At 32.1% G+C, this 23,258-nt stretch overlaps 3 protein-coding genes across 4 annotated transcripts; 2 read left to right on the top strand and 1 right to left on the bottom strand.

The window, feature by feature from the left end:
- Window positions 1-1,765: 1,765 nt before the first annotated feature.
- On the top strand, window positions 1,766-9,293 carry LOC106772552 (spastin). Of its 2 annotated transcripts, none has more exons than XM_014659021.2 (14): window positions 1,766-2,384; window positions 3,891-4,009; window positions 4,102-4,190; window positions 4,268-4,303; window positions 4,593-4,686; window positions 5,014-5,133; window positions 5,558-5,622; window positions 5,918-6,411; window positions 6,489-6,555; window positions 6,942-7,510; window positions 7,838-7,973; window positions 8,049-8,117; window positions 8,241-8,363; window positions 8,703-9,293. In XM_014659021.2, the coding sequence occupies exons 1-14, from the start codon at window positions 2,167-2,169 to the stop codon at window positions 8,820-8,822; spliced, it is 2,319 nt and encodes a 772-aa protein (XP_014514507.1). In that variant the 5' UTR covers window positions 1,766-2,166; the 3' UTR covers window positions 8,823-9,293. The 2 variants fall into 2 exon arrangements, with proteins under 2 accessions (XP_014514507.1, XP_022641304.1); XM_022785583.1 differs by having other exon boundaries at window positions 8,244-8,363.
- A 1,906-nt stretch (window positions 9,294-11,199) lies between these two features.
- LOC106771208 (F-box protein At5g52880) lies at window positions 11,200-15,246 on the top strand. The gene is made up of 6 exons (XM_014657143.2): window positions 11,200-11,522; window positions 12,474-12,628; window positions 12,722-12,809; window positions 13,013-13,197; window positions 13,625-13,767; window positions 14,099-15,246. The coding sequence occupies exons 1-6, from the start codon at window positions 11,338-11,340 to the stop codon at window positions 14,213-14,215; spliced, it is 873 nt and encodes a 290-aa protein (XP_014512629.1). The 5' UTR covers window positions 11,200-11,337; the 3' UTR covers window positions 14,216-15,246.
- Window positions 15,247-17,419: 2,173 nt separating this feature from the next.
- On the bottom strand, window positions 17,420-19,990 carry LOC106771441 (reticulon-like protein B1). Its single transcript, XM_014657421.2, has 5 exons — window positions 19,657-19,990; window positions 18,433-18,613; window positions 18,076-18,217; window positions 17,897-17,966; window positions 17,420-17,795 (listed from the first exon to the last, which is right to left on the bottom strand). The coding sequence occupies exons 1-5, from the start codon at window positions 19,850-19,852 to the stop codon at window positions 17,635-17,637; spliced, it is 750 nt and encodes a 249-aa protein (XP_014512907.1). The 5' UTR covers window positions 19,853-19,990; the 3' UTR covers window positions 17,420-17,634.
- Between the last annotated feature and the right edge of the window lie 3,268 nt (window positions 19,991-23,258).

The following is a 23,258-nucleotide window of genomic DNA, read 5'->3' on the forward strand; positions in this document are numbered from 1 at the left end:
ATATATTAAAGATAAAATAGAACTTTATCTTTTATTATTTTTAAAACCATTTCTATTGAACATCAACCCTAGGTCTTTTATAAATTTTATTTCTTACAAATAATTTATTTTCATTATTATGAATATGTAATATTTTTTTTTTATTTTAATCGTTATCCATATTTCATTTTGATGCGAGTTAATATTTTTTTATAAGAGTTATAATGACGTAGACATGTGTAATATTTGGCATCAAGGATGGGTCAAGAGAAATTAACTTATATAACACTTGGGAACTACTTTAATTATGGGTTTCCAAGTTGAACTCCACAGATTTTAAAGAAATAATAAAAGTTAAAGAAAGTAATCGGGTTTTTTTTTTATCTATATTTAAGTATTTTATAAAAAAACTTAATATATAGACTTTTATTTTCTTTAGTTTTGTTTAAAGTTCTCATAACTTTTGTAATTTTTATTTAATTTGTTTTTTTATAATTTTTATTTAATTTGTTTTTTTTCAGTGTTTAAAATGTTAGTAATACATCGATGAATAATGTGGTTCATTTGTTATGATGTAGTTGCCGACTTCATCATTTTCATCATAGTCACTTCATCATCTTTCATCTTCAACTTTAGGAATTCTAGTTGCTATGACCTTCTCTTTTATTGTGCCACCACCACAAGGCACAATAGTTCATCATCATAAATTCAGGTTCACACCACCATGAAAATCAATCCATGACCAAATCATCTTCGTCACGTCAGCCTCCATCACCACAAGGCCACCACGAAACCCTTGAGTCTCTGTCAACCATGTCCATCGTGACACTTGCAACACAACCTAAGAACAAACCCTAGTTTCCTTCATGGACTACTGCGAGACCAAAGCAATTATCGCAACTCCAGCAACCATTCTCTTCTCATTGAAATCACAAAACCGGTTAATCACAAAACGCAAGTGCATATTTACTCTGTACCTCCTCCATATAAGTCATCGCGAACAATGCCTCTTGCGCCTTCATCTTCTTCGCGCCTCTATGGAAACCTGCGAGAACTAGAAACCCAATGGTAGGGAACCTCCGTTGGCCGTGAGCTTCATCACATTATCCAAAGCATCGCGATACCACCACGATCTTCTTCGCACCAATTTATCGACCTACAAAAACCATGAAACAACAATGTAGCATCTTCACACTAGAATCTCACAAGCCACCATGCCTGCAACCTTGCAAACACACAATAAAATCCTAATTTTGGGTGAAAGATAAAATTTCCACGTCTCTCGTTGGACAATTGCCACTTATGTTAAAAGAATTATACCTCATTGAGTAATAAGTGACTCGATAGTCTCTCATTGGACAATTGTCACTTATGTCAAAAGACTTACACCTCATTTAATAACAACTATTCTGAAGGGACATTGTATGGTTAATGATGTGAAAAAAAGAAGACCAAATTGAACAAAAATTAAAACTAATTTGAATATCGAAAAAAGTCAAATATCACTATAAACAAAATTAACGAAAATAAAATATTAAACCTAAAAAGAAATTAGTACAAATAGAAGAACATCTTTAATGTAAGAATTGGATCTCACCATATTACTTAAATACAAGATCTTAGTCAATTTTTATTTTAGCGGTAAGTCTAATACGGTCTAATACTAGTAAATAATTTTTGTATGTTTCATGATACATTTTAAATAATAATTTCTAAAGTTTTATTTCAAATATTAGTTATTCAAATATGAATTGTTATGTCGTTCTGACACCTTCGAACTGAAGGACGAAGGGACAACTTTCTACGCAGCTACTGTATTCCTTCAACACCCACTATAAAATATTGTGTTACCTTCGTCTATAACAGGATTTTCTATCAAAATGAAGTAGACGAAGAGTTTCTTTATTTATCTTCCTAGGATCCTTTTACATTATTTTGAATTTGTTTCGCAGAAGTGAATCTATATATAGAAAGCTATACCTGAAGCAACACGGAGAAATAATTGTACACACAGACTTTGTTTTCACATACCTCGTCTATAAAAAACCACTTCTCTATTTCTTCCAAACATCAAGAATCTTTCACCTGCTTCCTATGAATTTCAACAATTTAGATGCCCTTTGGTGAAAATAGATCACCGGTGTGTCAAAGGAGCAAGCTTTTGTGTGTTCAGTAAAGTGGGTTGTGATGGAACAGAAACACGTGTTGTTGTCAGCATTGAGTGTTGGGGTGGGATTGGGTGTAGGACTTGGATTGAGTACAGGACAGGCTGTTCAAAAATGGGTGGGAGGGAGTTGTGAATCAGATGAGATTTCTGGGGAGCAAATTGTGCTGGAGCTGAACAACAAAGTCATTGATGGGAAGAACAGCAAAACCACATTTGATGAGTTTCCTTATTACTTAAGGTAATTTATAGACTCATTCATTATCAGCGATTCAATTTTCTAATTCTAGTACATTTTCATTCCTTATTAAAACAATCCTGACTGGTCAAAGTGTTTTCAAGACATGAAACAGTTTCATGTTAGACTTGTGAATCTCACAGTAAACGTGCTTTCTGGTTTCAGTCTATGGTTCACCTCTCATCTCTTTTCTCAGATTGTTTGTTGTTGACTTCACCTCACCACTACTACTTTCAATTTTTGACATTCTGTTGACAGTTCTTTCTGCCTTTTCAATGTAAAGTTATTTTGAGTATTTATTCAGTAAAACATCGACGAGACGATGCAAGGTGACCCTGTTATCCCCACAAGTATGTCAGGAATCTAAATATGCACAAAAAAATGAATGAGTGTAGGAATTCATATGCTGGGACTGAAATTTTTATGTCCTAATAATTAAAGGACACTTTGATTGAATACCTGGTCTTACTGTGTGCTATGACACTTTTTTCTAGTTTGTTTATTGCTTAAGTTAAGTATCCATTCCAGATACCAGCTTCAAGTCTTAATAAAAGATACAAACTTTTCCAGTTGCGCTTTACTATACTTTGTGTTATTTTTCAGTTAGTATTTCGTTTCATTGAACCTATAAACTGTGATTTGAGTAATCCTGCGCGTTGAAAGTCATACCAGCTAACATGCAAGGGAGAATCTTTTTTTTTCATAGTACAAAACTATTGCGTCTGAAGGTCAAAATTCTGCTAAAACTTTATACTTACGGAAGATTCCAATTTCCTTTCCGCGTTTAATGTATTCATTGGCTGAATGCAATGCTCTTGGAATATGTGATTTCCTCCATCAAGATCATACTTTTGTTCTGAGAAAAAAGTTACTTTTAATGGAGAATGTTAAACGGGCGTGGATTTAGGTAGAAGCTATAGGTTAAAATCGTGGCAAAACCAACTTACCCAAAAAATGTTCTGTTATCTCAGTCCTCAGATGTTCTTGTTTATTAGATGCCTTTATCATATATGATTTCTTCCATATGTTTTACTGCTCTTATATGGTCTACTTCACAGCTAAGTAAGTTGCTATGTACTAGCATTTAAGGATTTCCTTGGTTTAAAATTATGATAAATGTTATTAACTACTGAAAAATTAAAAAACAAAATCCTTTATGGTTGATGGTGCATCTTGGATTCTATTGAACTCAAACTCCTGCTTCTTGATTTTTAGTCTTATTAGTTTCCAACCACTGTACCCCACACTATATCAATAACCTTGTCTGGGCACTAAATGAATTGCTAGTAAGAAAATGTAAGCTTATGAATACTCTTATTAACTTAGCAAGGGCCAATCTGCAGCATAGATAGCTATATTTGAACCTGGAATCCTGTTACAAGTAGATTTGATCTAGCCATGGAGGAATTTGATGTGAATGACCATTTTCCTGATTCATACATTTGTCATGAAAAACCTCCGCCCAATCGTACCACGTCTTATGTTTCTGTCCGATGATTAAAATGACAGTGAAAGAGTCCGATTTTCGTTAACAAGTGCTGGATATGTTTATTTGAAACAAGACTTTTCCAAGCACATGAGGAACCTTTGTCCAGCAAGCAGAGCTATGTTGCTTTCTGGACCTGCAGGTATATTACTTACAAGTTCTATCTTTCCATCCAAAACCGATTTTGGTTTTCAAATCCATATAATTGACATTATTGCATGTTACATTTTCAAGAACTTTATCAGCAAAAGGTTGCCCAAGCTTTAGCTCAGTGCTTTGGATCGAAGTTACTGTTGCTAGACATAATTGACTTCTCCTTGGAGGTACTTATTTACATCTTTTCCCTGTGATTTAAATTATCACAAATATAGTCATACCTGTCATGTTTACCTTTGTACAGATGCAGAGGAAATATGGATGTCCCAGAAAAGAACCGGTAAGTTTTGTCTGCTCCATATTTTGCTTCTGCTTCAAGATACTTCACTATTTATTCACCCTGTCTTAATCTGTTTCTGTACTCTGTTGTTCCCTGCACGTACACAACCAATTTATTTATTGAATTTGAGATGATTGTGATAATTTCTTCAGTGAACTTTTTTCTGGGTTGTTTTTTGGTTCCCTGAGCTGAAGTGCTCTTTTATTAATGTTTGTTTTTGAAAAGAGCAGTGAAAACATTTAACTGTTGGTTTTTGGGGTGATTTTTCTAACCCATTTACTTATGACAGTATTTTAAAAGGTCCATTTCTGAGGTGACTTTGGAGCGAGTGTCGGGTTTGTTTGGATCCTTTCCAATCCTCTCTTCAACTAGCAGAACCAGAGGTACCGTAGACTTGAGCTTTTTGGAAATGTTATTCTTATTTTATGATTACCTGTTATGAAGTTTAGTTCAGTCATCATCAGTTAAAAATGGTGAATTATTTGAAATGTACCAATTGATTATTCTTTCTATTTTTGCTATCAATTTCTCAAAGTGGTGCTCATAATTATGAAAGGTCTTTAGTTTTTATATCATCTATGTCATCTCTCTAATGTTTCTGAATTTGCATTGACTGATTGTATCTTCCAGTTATTGTCGATTACCTAGACTGTATCATCTATGTCATTAATTATCATTTCATGATATTTTGAATGCTAATTTCTTCTCAGGTACATTACTTCGACAGAGTAGTGAAATTGAAAATTCCAGCAATCCTCTGAAACTTTGTAGGAATGCCTCTAGTGCATGTGATACGATTAGCTCTTCTCAATGTGATCAATCAGATCCAGGTCATACTTGAAAGGAAAATTCTTAGTTATTATCTTCCACACTTGTTTTCCATAATTATATTCACATTTATAGCTTTAAATTATATTCTTTTGCAAGTTATTGGGCCTGTTATCCTTCTCACCGTTTGGTTTTATTCTCTTTCTTTTAATTCTCTACTGTAGTGGTGCCCTGTGTGCCTTTTCACAAAATAATGCTTTGATTTGTAAATTACTTGGTTACTTTATTCTCTGTAGCTACTCAGTATGATTCTCTTAGCAGTCGTGTACTCGTGACATGAGCTAATTTCGAAAGTCAAAATTCTTTTGTAAATCCATTAGAGTTCAGTAAGATAAGTCCATTATGCTTTATTTTATTCCTGCTTATGCACGAGATTAAATTGTTCTTCAGCAATATTATGCTTATTGTTTTAGTTCATGTTTTCAGCTCCTTTGAAGGGCACAAGCGGCTTCTGTTTTGATGAAAAGCTCTTCGTGCAATCACTTTATAAGGTGAGTTCATCACTAAAACTTGTTTTGAAGTACAAATTTCTACTGCGTCAAGAATAAGTAGTTCAGTTGACAAAATTTCAGTGAGATGATATTATGAATGATGAATTTATACATAGCTGTCTTCACCCCGGTCCATATGGCTCTCAAATCCTCCTTTTCTCTTCGCTCGGTCAATTACTCGCAATATCTCTTTAAATTTTGTGCATTGAAAATCAAATATTAATTAAATCTTAGGTTGTCAGGATATATCTGTTACAAATACAGTTCTAACAAGCAGACTTATGAAACTTTTCAGGTCCTGGTTTCTATCTCGGAAACCAGTTCAATTATTTTATACATCAAGGATGTTGAGAAGCTCTTTGTTCGATCACCAAGGCTACACAATTTGTTCCAAAAGCTAATAAAGAAACTTTCAGGACCAGTACTAATACTCGGTTCGCAGATATTTGATTATGAAAATGATCCCGAAATTGATGACAAGCTCACTATGTTATTCCCTTACATCATTGAGATCAAACCACCTCAAAAAGACAGCCATCTTGCAAGCTGGAAAACCAAACTGAAAGAGGACACGAAAACAATTCTGTTTCAAGATAGCAGAAACTACATTGCTGAAGTACTTGCAGCAAGTGACATTGATTGTGATGACTTGAATTCCGTCTGCCATGCTGACACTATGCTACTCAGTAGTTGCATTGAAGAGATTGTGGCAGCTGCAGTTTCTCACCACCTAACAGAGACTAAAGATCCAGAATACCGAAATGGAAAATTAGTTATATCAGCCAAGAGGTAAATATCTTAACAAATTTCCTTTGAGACTATTTAGTAAGAAGAGTTTTCTAGTTACTGATATTGGATTTGGGCAGTTTGTCCTATGTATTGAGTTTGTTCCAGGAAAGTGAAAGTAATTCGGAGACCAAAGATTCAAACAAGGTATGTGATCTATTTTATTAGTTAGAAATAGGGGATAATCACATTTACTTCATTGTTATGACTGTGCTCTTGTAACAAAGAAAGATGGCGACAGTAATGCTCCTGCAGGGGTGAATGAAATGTCTACTGAAAACAAATAGATTATTTTTATTCCTTTTGGTTTTAGACCAACTTATTAGACACCTTCTTAACCCCAAATAATTTAAAAGAGAGAATATATTAATAATTCTAAACATATTTTCACCAATTAGAAACTAATATTGGTTCCAATATGGATGATTGATATTCATACCATCAACACTTCTCTTGTTTCTGTATTTTCCACCAATTTTTTGTGTTTACCATATTTTTGTTCATGTTGTTCAATGAATTTTTGCATGTTTCAGGATGTTCCTCCTGACAACGAGTATGAGAAGCGCATGAGAGCAGATGTTGTGCCTGCAAAAGAGATAGGAGTTAGATTTGAAGATATTGGTGCATTGGATGATATTAAAGAAATACTTCAAGATGAAGTTCTACTTCCCCTCAGAAGGCCAGATTTATTCAATGGTGGCCTTTTGAAGCCTTATAAAGGTATATTGCTTTTTGGGCCTCCTGGCACAGGAAAAACAATGCTTGCAAAGGCAATTGCAAATGAAGCTGGAGCAAGTTTCATCAATGTCTCAATATCGACCATCACTTCAAAATGGTTTGGAGAAGATGAAAAGAATGTCCGAGCTCTGTTTTCACTAGCTGCAAAGGTTGCTCCAACTATTATTTTTATTGATGAGGTTGATAGCATGCTTGGGCAACGGACTAAGTCTGGGGAGCATGAGGCAATGAGAAAGATTAAAAATGAATTCATGGTCCACTGGGATGGGCTATTGTCAAAACCTGGTAAGCGAATTCTGGTTCTTGCTGCAACTAACAGGCCATATGACCTTGATGAAGCAATTATAAGACGGTTTGAGCGCAGGTAAGACCTCACTTGTCCTATGGATGGAATGACATGATCATCTATTGATTTCTTGCTTCTATTGAGCTCTGTTTTTTTATTTATGAGAACAACCACACATTATTATGAAAACTGATCCAAAATGCAAACTTTCTTTTTGAAAGAACCACTAATGTGTTTAAATTGTTAATTACGTTTATTTTGGTATAGAATTGCTTTAATAGATCGAGTTTACCTGATGTCTTCCTTGGATAGATATATCGTAGCCATGCCATTGCACAGTTTAGTCCAAAGCTATTGTTTTTAATATTTGTGATTGATATATCTATTGATCACGATGTTGAGCAGGATCATGGTTGGTATTCCATCTGCTGAAAACAGGGAAATGATCTTGAAAACTCTCCTAGCTAAGGAAAAATATGAAAATATTGACTTTAAAGAGCTTTCAATCATGACAAAAGGATATACTGGAAGTGATCTTAAGGTTCACTTTATTGCTTATTCTAATTCCTTAGTTATAGTTTGTGGTGATGATATTGACATTTATTTCTGCAAACAGAATTTGTGCACGGCTGCTGCTTATCGACCTGTTAGAGAGCTACTACGACAGGAAAGGATTAAGGAAAATGTAATTACCTAATCACTTAAAATTATATGTTCAAATAATGCGAACCATAAATGGATCTCAATCTATCGCAAAATTATTAGTTTCTCCATTGTAAGCATTAACCATTTTGTCTTATTTCAAAAGAAGAAAAAGGAGGCAGCAGTTCAAAGCTCAGAAAGTGCATCTGATGCTAAAGAAGATAAAGAAAACCGAGTTATTACTTTGAGACCTATTAACATGGATGACATGAGACAGGCAAAGACTCAGGTATCTACAATTTTTCACTTCAATTATTAGAGGGTACTTTATTTGTCTCAAAGATAGCTAACTTCCTTAAAAACGAATAATTCTACAAGATGGTCCAAGGAAATTCAAGAACAGATATCTGGCATTTGGGTAAATGACATTGAATTGATGATATTATATAGTTGAGGTTAAAAGTTATATCAAATCCAAGAAATAGAACATTCACCTCGAGTAATTTTATAAACATCATTTAACCCTCCATTCCATTCTTCAATGAACATTGCACCATTAGATACCGATACAAAGTTAATCTATCAGCTTCTATGGCATAGAAATTGACAGATGATCGTGTGAATGCAGGTGACTGCTAGTTATGCAGCAGAAGGATCAATAATGAGTGAGCTTGAGGAGTGGAATGATTTATTTGGAGAAGGAGGTTCAAGGAAGAAGAAGCAGGAGCAGCTTACTTATTTTCTTTAGATTGTGGAAAGCTGGTTTTGTTTTGGACATGTCAGAGTATCTATCACCAAAGGATACCCTTTAACCAGGAAGGAATCCTCAGCAGATAAGAGATATTGAACTAAAAGTACGAAATGTGCACAAATCAGAAGTTAAAGAGATTTAAGCATCCCTGAAATGCTATATGGTTCCAAAGAAGGTGTATATCATTATCATGCATCATGTTTGGGAGAGGGTGCTCAGTTATGGTTTGCATTGTCTGAAAACCAGTGGAAACATGTATTCTAATACATGCTATGTGTTCTTGGGAAATTGGAATAATCTACCACAGACCTTTTAGGTATATGATAGATTATATGCAAGCCACTGTCTGAGAGTAGAACTTTGTGAATGGATAGTGTAGATGCAATGCTTATAAATCAAATTCTACAATTATCGTGTATAACATTAAATCCGTCTTAAGATTTGGAAAGATGTTACCTTTTTGCGCAATTTATTTCCTATCTTTTTTCTTCACGTGTCGAAATTCAAGGAAATAACTATATCTGCAAACGAGTAAGAAATCTGGGTGATTGAGTTCATATGAATGGTGTTTGTAATTCAAGATTTAGAATAAAAATATGAAAATACCTTGTGAAATTTAAGAAATAACCTGTTTAGTCTCACGTTAAAACGGCAAATCCCCCAACCAAGAAGACAACCTAAACGATTAGGGCAATTTCGGAATCTAACATTGCAATTTCAGTCTAGTTAACTTGATTTAATAAATGAAATTTAAATTAAACATATCATTTACAAATAAAATACAACCGTATAAAAATTAAACATGTAATACCAATTTCTTCTGTATCATAATATTTTCACACATAAACTTATAATAATAAAAACCAAAAAACTCTTTCAAAATATAAAAGGGAAGTTTTAGCTCGAATCATTAAAACATAATCAATAACAAATGCTAATAAACGAACTAAATTTTAATATACTGAATTAGAAATGATCTCGTAATTTTTTATACACGTAACTTATGTCTCAAAGATGATGAATCTTCAAAGTTTACACCATAAAATTACTTTGTTTATAATTTTTTAAAATCAAATGAATCATTAATTTTTTTATGGAAATTAAAGATAAAAATAAATTGAACCTAAATAATAAAATAATAAAATAATTTATGCTTCATTTATATTTTAAGAGGAAAAAGAATTATTTGTACTTGTTGGGATTTTGTTTTTACTGAGATAAAGTGGGAAGATTTATCACTTTTAATGAATGAAATATCTATATAAGAAATTTGATATCATTTTCAATATAAAAACTTGAGACTTTATATTTAAGAAATTTTCTTATATGTTACTGTACTTTCTTTTATTTATACAATGAGAAATTTTACACTTATATTTAGATTCTTAAAAATGTGCATTTAAGCATGAGTTAGATTTTATCACAAGTTTCTTTCATAACATAATACACTTGTTTCATTCTATTTCAAGACCTTCTCTTACTCATAATTATTATTGGTTTTACCCTAACAAAATATATTTGTCTCTGTTTGGCAACTCATCATTTTGATACAACATTATAAAATCTTATTTTTTAGAGATACACTAAGAATATAAGAAGTTTGATATCACTTTCAAAATAAAACTATAAACTTAATATTTTTTTATTATTTTTTCTTATACATCACTCAATTTTAGAATAAGTATTTCAAAATAACTAGTTTAAATTCCTATAAAATGTGCAAAATTGTAATTTTAATTTTTGTAAAGTTTTTTCTTTAATTTTCCTTTTATAAACTTTTAAATGTCTTAGATACCACGTCCTAACATTAATACAGGTAACACTAATATTATATACTAAGAATTAAAATATTAATTTTCAGTTGTAATAAAAAGTAAATATTGTTTCGGACTCAACAGGATCAGTATTCATTTAAAAGAGACTTTTTCATTCTTCGGCTTTCTTTCTTCATATATTTTAATTGATTAGGTCTACTTAATAAAAATACTCTTATGTTTAAATAAGCTGTAATTCGATTGATTAAATAATTAATGTTATAATAAATATAATATAAAAGTTTCAATAATTATACTTTTAGTTTATATTTATAAGTTTTTCATAAACTAGAATAAGTCTAATCAAACTTCAATTTTATCAAATCTAATTACTGAATTATTTACCTTAATTAAATAATTAATTGATTCTGGTAACACCTAACAGTTTTCGCTTAACTTAAACCATAAATTTGGGTTAATTAGATGTGTATTTACCTACATATACACTATTAATCTTTTTCTAAAGTAAAAGTCATTTAACACGAGCTATATTTAAACATTAAGATAATTTAAAAAATTACCCAATTAATTTGATGGAATGGAGTACCAGGTTTAACCCTATAAACAACCAAAATTAGGGTTCTATTGTATGTATTTCCCAATCCCCAATTCCTATTCCCCATTTCCCAGTCATGTGTTTCGATTGGAATATATGAATTGGATCGATTAACACAAGAGAACTGAACTGTGTTGAGAAGATGACAAGCCCTTCAGAGAGATACCAAAAACTTGGCTTAAGAGAGTCTCTACAAAAGTGTTACAGATACCCAATTGCCTGCAAAGAGCTAAGCTTTATCCTCAGAGAAGCCTTTCATCAAATTCCCAAAAGTTTGCAATCCATAATCTTCGAAGATACCCTCTTGGCTTTTCGTCTCCTCCCAGAGTATGCGTGCTACTGCTTTTCATTCTTTAATAATTTTTTTTTGCGTCATAATTATCAATTTGTTTCGTTAATAAAACTGCCGCACATGATTTTCAATCTTAATCTAATAATTTGGAATTGTGGTAACTGCTGTCAATTTCCATATGTCTGCAATTATAATTTGAAGACCATGGTTACCATATATTGGAGTTCCTTTTTCTTCTGATTGAAAATTTAAGGAGATTTATGGAAAATGAAGCAATTTTGCAACCAATTTTGTTTACCTTTTGTAAGTGTCAATCACAGCGCAGGTTCTTGTGTCAAATATTTTCTTTGAGCTGAAAGTTTTCTAATCCTACTGAAGCATCTCTATCTAAGTACACTTTGTACGTCAAATTAACAGTGTTTTAAACACATTCTTTTCTGGAAGAGAACAAACATGAAAACGCTATGTGCAGAGAGGTGAAAGTGGTGGTTAGAGTGGACGCTTCTTTGTGTGGATATGATAGGGTAGCTTCCCTGACATTGATTAAACAATGCAATTTCTAGAGTAAGTTGGCTAATAAAATTTAAAAGTATCAAACTGTTAGTTGCAACCATATCTTGCTTTTCACTTGAATTAGAATCAGAACTAAAAGCTGTATTGGAGAATTTTCATTTACCAATGGAAGAATTTACCTTGTTCATATAAACTTGTCCATAAACGTTTATAGGAGAGAAAAAAATATGTAAGTAAAATGAATTGAGTTTCTTACATAGAATATAATTAACTTTTGCACTTCGATTACAGAGAGATATTTTTAAAGAGGCCTTGCGCAAAACTGAGAAGGGTGATTTTTGTCTTTTCCATGTGGAGCAAATGATTGTTACTAGTTTTAATCAATTTTAACTTTATATGAAATGTTTAATTAAGCACCTAGCTGTCATCTTCACGGCCCACTTTGCCTCATTATTTTTCTATTATAATTTTAGAATAGAGACTAAGAGTGCTGTTTCAGCAGTCCACTTCCTCCTTCAGAGTGTAGAAGCAGCACTACCGAATCGAAAAAAGAATGTGGCTGTAACAGAATTTAAGCATGCTATGGTTTCTCATAAGAGACGCAGCAAAGCTCAACTGGTAGAGAAAGGTCAGATGATATACAATAATAATAAATGGCTTTATGTTATTTAATGAAGGCAAAGTAATCATGCTTAAGAAGTTTGTTTTTCCTGTATTGCAGCTTCAGTGCAACTTCCACAAGATATTCTTGTACACGTTTTCAGTTTTCTTGATATGAAATCTTTGGTTTCAGCGGGGCTAGTCTGCTGGTAATGCTTTCCTTATTTTTATGTTCATCATATTTGCATTGCATCAAGTCATCATTTTAGCCACATCTTGGTTCTTGAGGATGCGAAATACAAGAACCTATTGTATAGTTTTCTACATTGGAGTGTTCGTTAAATTTGTCGTGAAAATTGTTAAATATCATTATGAAATTAAATTCTGTTACTTGTGGACATTGCATATTTAGGTCATGGAACATAGCTGCAAATGATAACCGTCTGTGGCAGATGCAGTATGTTGTACTGTTCGGTAATGGTGCTAAACTGAAGCATACGAAACCGGTTGAGGGAAAGAACTATAGGCTTTTGCAGGGAACCGTGGATAATAGACTTATTACTAACTGGAAAGACAGTGTAAAAGGAGCATACACTGGTAAGCTGAATGTTGAGGAAAATTTAGTCAAACAGTTTTTTTTTTTTATCCAATATGTTCTCAGTCAAATAATGGAATACAAGTATACATTAGTGAGACTAGGGAATTATTATGCTCATTTATCATCTTTTACTTTGAGATTAGGTTCCTAGCAGTCTGTAAGTCAGTATATATTAAGTTGATAGTTGCTAACCGTATGTTAAAAGTTAGAATGGTGAATGTAACTAAAAATTTATTCTTGGTTTCAATTTTTTTGGAAACGACATTACAGCTTTAGAAACTGTTAGGAACTTTGAGTTTTGTATTATTTATCAGTTAAATGTTTGTGCTATAATCACATAAATGAGTTATTCTTTCTCCCTCTGATAGAGAAACACACGTCACATTCAATTTTCTCTTCTGTCTTAAGTAGTTGATTTTGATGTAGGAGCATTATCTAGTATATTAACAACCAACAGGGGATATTGTGGACACTGCAAATCAGTAGTTTGGCTAAATAACGCAAAATGTCCCAATTTACACTCTGGAATATCTGAAATTCAAGATATCAAGCCCGTAACAGCATTCCAGGTATGTTCTGCATTGTATTTAGCCACTTTGTATCAGGTTAATTCGGTCATTCATCCTAGTATTTTTTCTTTACATTGTATTTGGATGGATCCTCTGAGAGTTACTAGCTTGAAGGGCTAATGATGGGTAAGAAAAGGGGAAAGACAGATGTGGATAAGGAAAGAAATAATTTTTACAAAAAAGAATCACAGTCCTCTTCTCAAGGGATGGCCTACTTTTGATCGTACAATATATCGTTTTTCTCTGTCTCCAGCTATCGATCAAAAATCATGTACAAGAGGAATTGAACTATATGTAGCTAACACTAACTTCGTAATTTTCCCAATTTCAGGTTGTGGAATATCTTTTAGATGATTCTCTATCCATAACATCCTCCTCAGACAGTGACAGTGATTATGAAGGAGGGCCAGTTTCCAAGTTATGGGCATATGGGAAGTTCAGGAAGTAACAATATTTTCCTTTCACTGAAATGCTTCTCTGAATAAATTTCTTTGTAATCATTTATGGAAAAAGTAACATTAGAGAAGCCAATTTGGTAACAGATTTTTGGCCTCTAGTTCATGCCTATACAGTTAGATGTATTACACTGCACATATCTCTTTTGCTTAGAGATTCTATGGGCCTACCTGTGATTTGTGTATTTGTTTGGGCTTTCTCCTCTTTAATACAAAAAAAGGACTAATATAAATATTAATTAATATGGAAGGACATAATTCAGTAGTAATTTTTTCACTTAAGTATGTGCTGAGATATTGAATTTCTAGACCGTGTATATGTAAAAATTGTCGTAACTAATTCAAGTTTCTAGTTGTATGTAACTAAGTCAAGTTTCTATGAATAGAGCCATATCTGAAACAATAATATAGAGTGTTTTATTCAGAATATACACGGTCTATTATTTTGTTCCCTATTAACAAGTGGTTAGATCATCAAGATTTGGGTAGTCATGGCTTTGAATGGAGGAGGAAATTTCTTGTCCACTTTGCCAATTCTGGATGACAAAAATTATGACCACTGAGTGATTAGAATGGAGATCATTCTTGGTTATCAAAAGTCCTTGAAACTGTGAAAGGAGGCATTGGTGAAAAGGAAAAGGAGATGCGACAACCAAGAAAAGAGACTTCAAGGCACGCTGTTTACTTCATCAATGTGTGAATCTTGTAACTTTGAGAAGACTAGGAAAGTGAAGTTGTAAGATATCTCAGAAGGCAGTATGAGCTACTGTCCATGCTTGATCAAGAATTCGTGGCAAATTATTTTAGTAGGCTACAGCTGTTGGTGAATTCCATAAGACCATGGAGAAGTGGTGACAGGACAAAATATGGTAGAGAAAGTCTTGTGGACATTATCCTTCAAGTTTGACTACATCATTTTTGCAATAGTAAGAGTCCAAGGATATTGCAAAGATGAAAGAGTTCCAAGGGTCGTTGGAGGCTCATGAATTGAAGTTGTTATCAAGAAATTCTGACAGGGTCATTGAAGAACAATCATACTTTTGAAAGATCTTTATTTTCATTTTTTTTTTCAAAGTTCAAGGTAACATAAGTGTTTTTTATGATAAAAGTTTGAACCTCTTAAATAACAATTAAAAAGGTAAAGAGAAAGTAACAAATAAAAAAATGTGAGAAAATAACATGTTAGTTTGTTTGTTATTAACCTTTCACTTTTGATACATAAGGAATCGGATAGGAAACAACAAATTGAAAAATCCCCATAAAAACAGGTTAGAAATTAGCGACAGAATGCACAACAAAAACAAAAATATACTACCATAGTCATTTAGTAATATAATCATATTCTTATATGATTTATTGTTCATATAAGCTGTTTATATTATTTGGACAAATATAAATGATAAGATGAAATTGAAAAAAAAGGGGTACCATAATAATAAAATATAAAAAATTATCAAACGCGTAAATACAAAAAATTCATTGAAAAAGAGAGATACTTTAAAGTATCTCATTTGGGTAAATCACAATGAGTGTGTGTTTGTGGAAGGGAATGGGAGTAAGTGTCCAGTCTTGAACCCTGGACCCAATGGCCTTGCCGGAAGCAAACCATTAGATCAGGTAACAGAAGGACGAGGATTTTAAAACATTTAGATATATATTGATTTTAGATATGAAGGAATAATTAATAATTAAACGTATTCCTCGAATAAGTGGTGTCTGCTATCGAACCTCGGTTGGTGAAATTGAAAAAAGAGAGGTACTAGGAAGTACCTCAATAGATGAAATTAGATAGAATGAAAGAGTAGTGATGGTGTCTGGTATCGAACCTAGATTGAAGACTTAGCCAAAGTATTAACCATTAATCCAGGCTCACAGACAAGAAAAGACGAACATTTATATTATAAGTATAATTTTTTAAGTTATATGGAGTAATAGAAATAATATAAATAATAGACAGAAAACAAGTTTTCCTTCCAAAGTATAAATATGTTATTATTATTAACACAATTAAATTTCATCAAATTTTAGTATTTAATCAATTATATTATATATTAGAATGTACAAATATCACTTATTGTAATGTAGGATTTAATAATTGTTTGATTATAAAATATTGAAAGGGTATTCTAACAGTAATATCTCAAGTATTACATATTTTACATAACTATAATGTTAGTATAGGATGCTGCTTATTGACATGTAGATTTATAATTGTTTGGTTGTAATATTTTGAAAGAGTACTTTAATAATGGTATCACAAGGAAAAAGATAACGTTTTATTTATTTTATTTTTTTATGTAGGTAGCTATTGATTAAATAAAATTAAATAAGTGATCACTTTCTTAGAAATAATTAAGATATATACTTTAAAAGGGAGCTGAATAAAAATGGGAATGATTTGAACATCAATCATTTAAATACGAGTAAGAGAATGAAAAACAAAAATTATATTAATTCGCCTTAAATTTTAGCTATATTTAATAATCTTTTTAAAGTACTCTTAAAAAGTCTCATTATATTCAAACATATTACAACCAACCACGTATTCTTAGTATCATTTATACTTTCAACAAATATTAGGATATATTACTATAATTATCACTTTTATCTAATACAATAATAATCAAGTTAAATAACCTATATACAATTTTACACGTGAATGATTGTAAACTTAAATTTAAAAAGTGTAAAAGTGAATTGTTGTTTTAACTTATTTGTGTTTTTAGTTTTCAACATTCTATCTTTTATATAGGCTTTTGAGAATTTGTTTCATGTAATAATGCCATTACAAAAGTGACAGTGTTGGACATTAATTTCTGTATCTATAATTTTGACAAGAAAACCAAGTAAAGACATTTATTTTCAAAATTCTTTTAACATAAATACGTGTGACGCGTTTAAAAAAAAAATCCTTGATAATTTTTTATAGCTATTAGATAGCCTATAAGTATCATATGATTTTAATGTTATATTATCATCAGGTATGGTATAAAAGTATGATTTCATTTAATTTATAAACTCAAAAATCAATCCATAACAACCGGGCATTTTAATTCAGTCAAATCCATGTTGTATTTAAATTTTATTATTAGGTATTTCAAGTAAGAAATTTCTGTAATTGACCGATGAAGAATTAAATACACATAAACGACAAAATAGAAAAAGTTGGGGAGCAGTTCCTTGGTGGAGACAATGTATGCAACAAAACGGTAGTGCTCTGACATTTAATTTAAGACTACTCAGAAGTGAAAAAAAGATAATCCTAAAAAGTACTAAAGCCAGGACTAAGTGGACTTTTATTCCTCAGACAAACTATATTTCACTGAATTAATTAAAAGAGGAAGAAGGGTATATTTAAGACTCGGAAACTTGACATCTGAACACAGTAAGCAAATCGAACACATGATGTATTCTAATCTTTTTTGAGTCCTGCTATTGGTATCTGGCTCAAAACCTTAGCATCAAACACTGCGTATTGTTTTTTTATCTCAATCATTGCCTTCTCACCCATTGCATCAACCTGGTCTTCGTATTTCTCATACAGCAGTGGCAATGTGAACAGTGACAAATAGACTGTATCTCACCAAACGGATTCAGTGTTAGGATAATACCATTACAGCATAAAGACACGTAACAAGGGGAAGAACTAATGGAAGTAATGCATGGAGTCTTACATAGATAAAATAAGGTCAAGAAGTGGAACCAACCCCCAATAACTGAGATAACCCATAATACAGCAATAACCTGGTGACACGACAAAAGACAACTTAGTGTTGATACTGGACGAAGTCTGTATGAAGACAAACGTAAGTACCAGATTCACACATGAGAACGAAGGGAGAAATCAACTTACGCTAAGAAACTTCTTTAAATCTCTCCCTGTTCCAATTTCCCGCAAAAGAACGAAGGCTCGATTAATTTCAATTCTTATAGCAGAAGCAGCCTCAAGAACGCAATCCTCGGGAATTACTACATGCGGGATGTGCAGTGGAGACCTAGTTGAGAAATTTTCAAGACCAAATGGAAGTGCACAAATCAAGATAGAAGATATAGTGGTTTACTAATAGGAGTCAGTTGTGTATTTGATATTTCCATAAAACGTGGAGTGAAAATGTAACACCGTTAAGAGAATATTTCTGATTTTTTTTCACTGACCAACTAACTCGACGAAAACAGCATAAATAAATATAAGCATTTCCCAAAGGCTTACTTGTGGATAAAGACAGATGCATTGGACCACAAGAAAAGTGCACCGAGAAGCATAATCAATAAATGGCAAATGAAAGTTATCAGGTGGTATTCCATCATCTGAAAGAAAACCCAAACGGCAGTGCCAGCACCAAGTGCAATTCCTGTGGTTCTCCGATTCCTCCATAGCAAAATATCGGCAGCTGCAAAAGGGAGACATGTAAGGCAACATAATGATTATAAGAAATGGATTTTTCGCAGAAAATAAATAGGTTTTCATTCATTAGGAGGATTTTGTTCTATGCGCAGTTGAAAGATATATTCCAATTCAACCCCTTCCCAATTTCAGCATTGGTCCAGGTTCGCACAATACTGTAGGCCATCAAAAGCCAAGGTCACATTGCAGCAATACCAATGATGAAGCAAAATGTCAAAAGGTTTCACAAACAACCTTCAACAAAAGATTGCAATGGAACATAAGAAAATCACTCTGTCAAGGAATATCTTCTATCTTTATAATTACAATTAATATATACCAAAAAGGTCATCAAGCATTCTTCTCGCCTTTCCTCATTGTTATTTTGTACACTGTGCTCCATCTCCCTTTACAAGCAAACTTGTTCCAAAAGTTTCGAAAAAAATATAAAAGAAAACTGTCCTAGAGTTCGATCAAAATCAAATTAAACACAATAACAACGACGTAAAAATTATTATAACTTGATGTAAGATGTGAGTTTTACAAAAATAAGATAACGTTAAACTCTGATATTTCTCAACGTTACATTACCAATCAATTAAATCTCATTATTTATCACAAAAACTTAATAACACTAAGTTATATATAGCAATTTATAATTAGATTATAGTTTACAGAGCTAATATCTTTTAATTAATGAAATTAACAAATAGTTCATTAAATTTGTTTTACTGTAACCTAGATGGCACAAGAACAAAATAAATTTTCAATATAAATCAAACACCCGTAAATGTCTAATCTAAGCATTTACGGCTTGCGGAAAATGATGAAATCAATATCAAATGCTCTTATCAGAACACCGCCATCATCAATAAGAAAACAACATCGTTATGCATCGTTCTAATGCCAGCCTCAGATCACAGCCGACTCTCGTAATCAGAGTTTTCCATAGCATGCCATCAAACACAAAACACTTGCAATGAGTGACTGACGAGTAACGAGGAAGATAATAACGAGAAATGAAAAAAAAAAAGAATGAATGCAGATTACGTTTTCCACCGCCGAGGACCTTATGGACGGGCTGTTCTCGGCCGAACAGGCGGTAAACGTTGGATCCGGAAGCCTTGAGCGGAGGCTTATTGGCGTGGTCGTCGTCGGAATCGGAATATGATTCGGAATCGGAGTTGTTGTCGTGGAACTTCTCTTCCATCTTTTCAACGAAGGAATCCGTATCCACTGACGCCATGGATATGCGAATAATGGAAAGAGAAGAAAGAGCGGGTGAGAGAGAAAGAGAGGACCGAGTTTCACTGAACCCTCTCCATTTATATTTCGTGGGTTGTTGAGTCCGAGTCTCGAGCTCGGAATGGTGGTTAGGAATAAATAACGGAAATCTTCCACTTCAGTTGAACCTCTTCATAATTCAAATAGATCAATCTTTTCTCTTTTTCCTAAACTCATTTTCTTTATACATCTCCACTTTTTCTTATATTATTTTAATTTGTATGATACGTACATGTTTGGTCTCCAAATGAGTACAAAAATAAATAGTATACTTGTTTTCTCGTTTGTATATATAAAATATAGGTTGAGTTTTTTTTTTTTTTCAAATTCAGATATTTAAAATAAAAACTGTAATACATGCGGTTGAGAATATATATATTTTTTAAATGAATAAAAGTGTCATAGTACTTTTTTTCTATGTTTTTTTTTTCATTACCTTATATTGTACTTTTTATTATTATTTTGAATTGTCTTTAACATAATTTTTTGGGAGTGAAAATTGTTTAAATTTAAATTATAGGAAGTTTGTATTTTTTTTATTTAAAAAAATTTAATTAAATGGGCTAGTGAGTCAACCCGTTTACCCACCAACCCGTGGTGGGTCGAGCTGGGTTCAAGCTTTTCTGGTTGAACCCAGCTAATAAATGAGTCGGGTTGGGTTGGCTCACTAAGTGACCAATCCGTGGTGGGCCGGGTTGGGTCGAGCCGGGTTATCCGTTTTGACAGCTCTAATAATAAACAATTTAAACTTGAATATGGGACCACTATGAACAAAAAGGACTCAATTGAACAGTTTTTTCAAAAGGTGGGATCAATTGTTATGAAAAAAAAAGGTAGGACCATATTGAACAAACCCTCCCAAACTAGGGACCAAAAGCGGTATTAAGCCTTGTTTTTTTATGCTGCATGTTCTCAACCCCTCCCATTGATCTCGCTGTATCTTTTTTTATCTATTTTTACATAATCAAAGAAGGTTCCAGATTCAACTTAATTTTACAAGCTCGTATAAATATAAGAATAATGATACTTTGACAATATTTTAACATCATCTACGTTCCATTGATCCAAAATTACTTTACAATCAATAATAGTAATAAAAAATACCAATATAAATCAATCACATGTTAAAATGTTGTCAAAAGTATGATTATCCTAAATATAAATCACACCACTTGAAACCAATTTTAATAAAAAGAAAGAAAGAAAAGCTCAGATGAATTTATGTTTTGGAATTTGTATAGATTACTGAGGAAGTTTGCTAATTAGATGTGCGCCATTTTTATTATTTTCATCTCCCTTAGCTTTTTTTCATATCAAACCTTATGTTTTGGGCCTGAATTTCCATTTTGATTCAAGAAATTGCTTCCTACACCCATCAGATCTCTTTCTGCACCAATAATTTATGTGGAATTTCTAAAATGACCTGATGGGTTATTTAGTTTAATCCTAATTTTTTGACCTCCTTCTTCTTCATTAGGCCTTGGAGCATTGCAGGTAAAGTTTTTCTTTCTTTCCCGAAAGTCATTGGAATGAGAAATCGATAATTGCCATAAATGATGGACTTGGGCTTGGTTGAAAGTTTGACATTTGAAAAGAAAACAGGCATTGGTTAATGATAAACAAAATAAAGCAATGCTTTTGACCGATTCATTTTATTATATGTAGCTAAGATTAGGGAAGTTAAGCAATTTATCTATTTATAACTAAATTTTGCTAATTTGTCTATTAAAAAATGATCAAACTTATTTATTTAAGTCTATGAATGAATTATTCATCTGTTATTTTTCAAAATCAAATAAATCTTTTTATAAATACGCAACTGATAAAAAATATGCTGGTTAATTTTTCTATGAGAACTATTTCTTAGGTTTACATATTTAAAAGAAATATTTTAAAAATCATATATAACTTATTTTTAACTTTTAAAAACATTATTGTTTTATCAACTGAATAGTCACCCTCCAAAGCTAAAAGCTGGTTACCAAGAAATAAAATAAGAAATAAAAGCATGTATACATTTTTTTTTTCTGAAATCTTTTAACAATTATTTTCAATCATTCGAGTTGGAGACACTGACATGTTAATTTGAGACGTAATTTATTGGTAAGAATTTATGTACACGTTTCTTTTTCTCGTTTCATGCAGGAATGCAGGAAGGTGGGAGTTCTATATTTTCGTAGAAACTGAAATTATTTATTAAACTAACTTCTTATTTTAATTTTATTGTATGTATTTTAAATATGTATTTGTGTATTAAAATAGTAAAAAATATTAAAAATTTATGACACATCTTTCATGAAAATATTAATATTTGAAACATATAATTTCATCCAGGAAACAAATACTCTTACTTAACATATAAAGCTGCACTGTGACTTGGCATTTTAGTTCAGATAAAACTGATATAAGAATCTAATTAGACCTTACAGGTTGTAGGCATAGATCCTCAATTAAATTAGACTTAAAAAATTTAATTAAAGTTATTACCACCATTTTATAGTAGCGCATATAAGAGACATAGTAATGCTGCATGGTTGTGCATGTAAGAGACATTGAAATAAAAGTGGTCAACTTAGAAGTTCATCGTTTTTATCTTGCTTTTTCACTGCCCATGTTTTGTTATCAATTTTGATTTTCAAGTTCTAATAAAGTTGGCGAATTTTGGCTCCTAGTTCTGAACAAAGGCTTAGTTATTAAGATTTTGAGCAGTGAAATGTATTCGTACACAGGCTTAATTATTAAGGTTTTGAATAGTCAAACTTTATTAGGTGTGAGTGTGTGGGTAAATTCACAGTGTCACCTTGTTACCTGCAATAGAATTAAGTTTATCTATTGTGAAACAGTCAAAAAAATGAGTTTTCATTTCCTTCTTTTATGTCAATGAAGGTGCTCAGAAATTGTTGATTGGATAAACAGTAGACCTTATATTAACTACTGTTGTTATACAGGTTCTGAAAAAAAAAATTAAGAAATCTCCAACTACCTATGGTGTAATGTGATGAGTCTAGAAGATTGATCACTCATAAAAAGGTTTTGAAATCTCCATCTACTTATTTTATAAATGAACCCACAACTCCTATATATATATTCATCTGAAATCAGTAATACAATTCGGATTAATCTAAATGGAAAAGTACAAGGTATTCAGTTCTCACAGTATCCGGTCAAAAGAGGTTACAATGATACATACACAGAATACTATACCTATATTCTCCTTTCTATATATGAACATGCAAAGACATGAACTTCTCTACAAGACTTGGCAAGCTTCTGATTTCTTATTTTGGTTTGGTACTGAAAACCACACAAAACTTTATGGTAGAAAATCCTGTTCCTGCTGCCCCCACTAGCATGGAGCATGAAGACCC

This window comes from Vigna radiata, chromosome 8, assembly GCF_000741045.1.
Source record: "Vigna radiata var. radiata cultivar VC1973A chromosome 8, Vradiata_ver6, whole genome shotgun sequence".
NCBI lineage: Eukaryota > Viridiplantae > Streptophyta > Magnoliopsida > Fabales > Fabaceae > Vigna > Vigna radiata.

Excerpts from the sequence above, each read along its gene's own strand:
- LOC106772552 (XM_014659021.2), top strand. The coding sequence starts at position 2,167 with ATGGAACAGAAACACGTGTTGTTGTCAGCATTGAGTGTTGGGGTGGGA. Across the intron at positions 6,412-6,488 it reads TTAGTTATATCAGCCAAGAG|TTTGTCCTATGTATTGAGTT; the intron begins GTAAATATCTTA and ends GGATTTGGGCAG. Across the intron at positions 8,118-8,240 it reads AGGAAAGGATTAAGGAAAAT|AAGAAAAAGGAGGCAGCAGT; the intron begins GTAATTACCTAA and ends TTATTTCAAAAG.
- LOC106771441 (XM_014657421.2), bottom strand. The coding sequence starts at position 19,852 with ATGGCGTCAGTGGATACGGATTCCTTCGTTGAAAAGATGGAAGAGAAG. Across the intron at positions 18,614-19,656 it reads GGTCCTCGGCGGTGGAAAAC|CTGCCGATATTTTGCTATGG; the intron begins GTAATCTGCATT and ends TCCCTTTTGCAG. Across the intron at positions 17,796-17,896 it reads CTTGACCTTATTTTATCTAT|TCTATTTGTCACTGTTCACA; the intron begins GTAAGACTCCAT and ends GGTGAGATACAG.
- LOC106771208 (XM_014657143.2), top strand. The coding sequence starts at position 11,338 with ATGACAAGCCCTTCAGAGAGATACCAAAAACTTGGCTTAAGAGAGTCT. Across the intron at positions 13,198-13,624 it reads TGTAAAAGGAGCATACACTG|GAGCATTATCTAGTATATTA; the intron begins GTAAGCTGAATG and ends ATTTTGATGTAG. Across the intron at positions 13,768-14,098 it reads AGCCCGTAACAGCATTCCAG|GTTGTGGAATATCTTTTAGA; the intron begins GTATGTTCTGCA and ends TCCCAATTTCAG.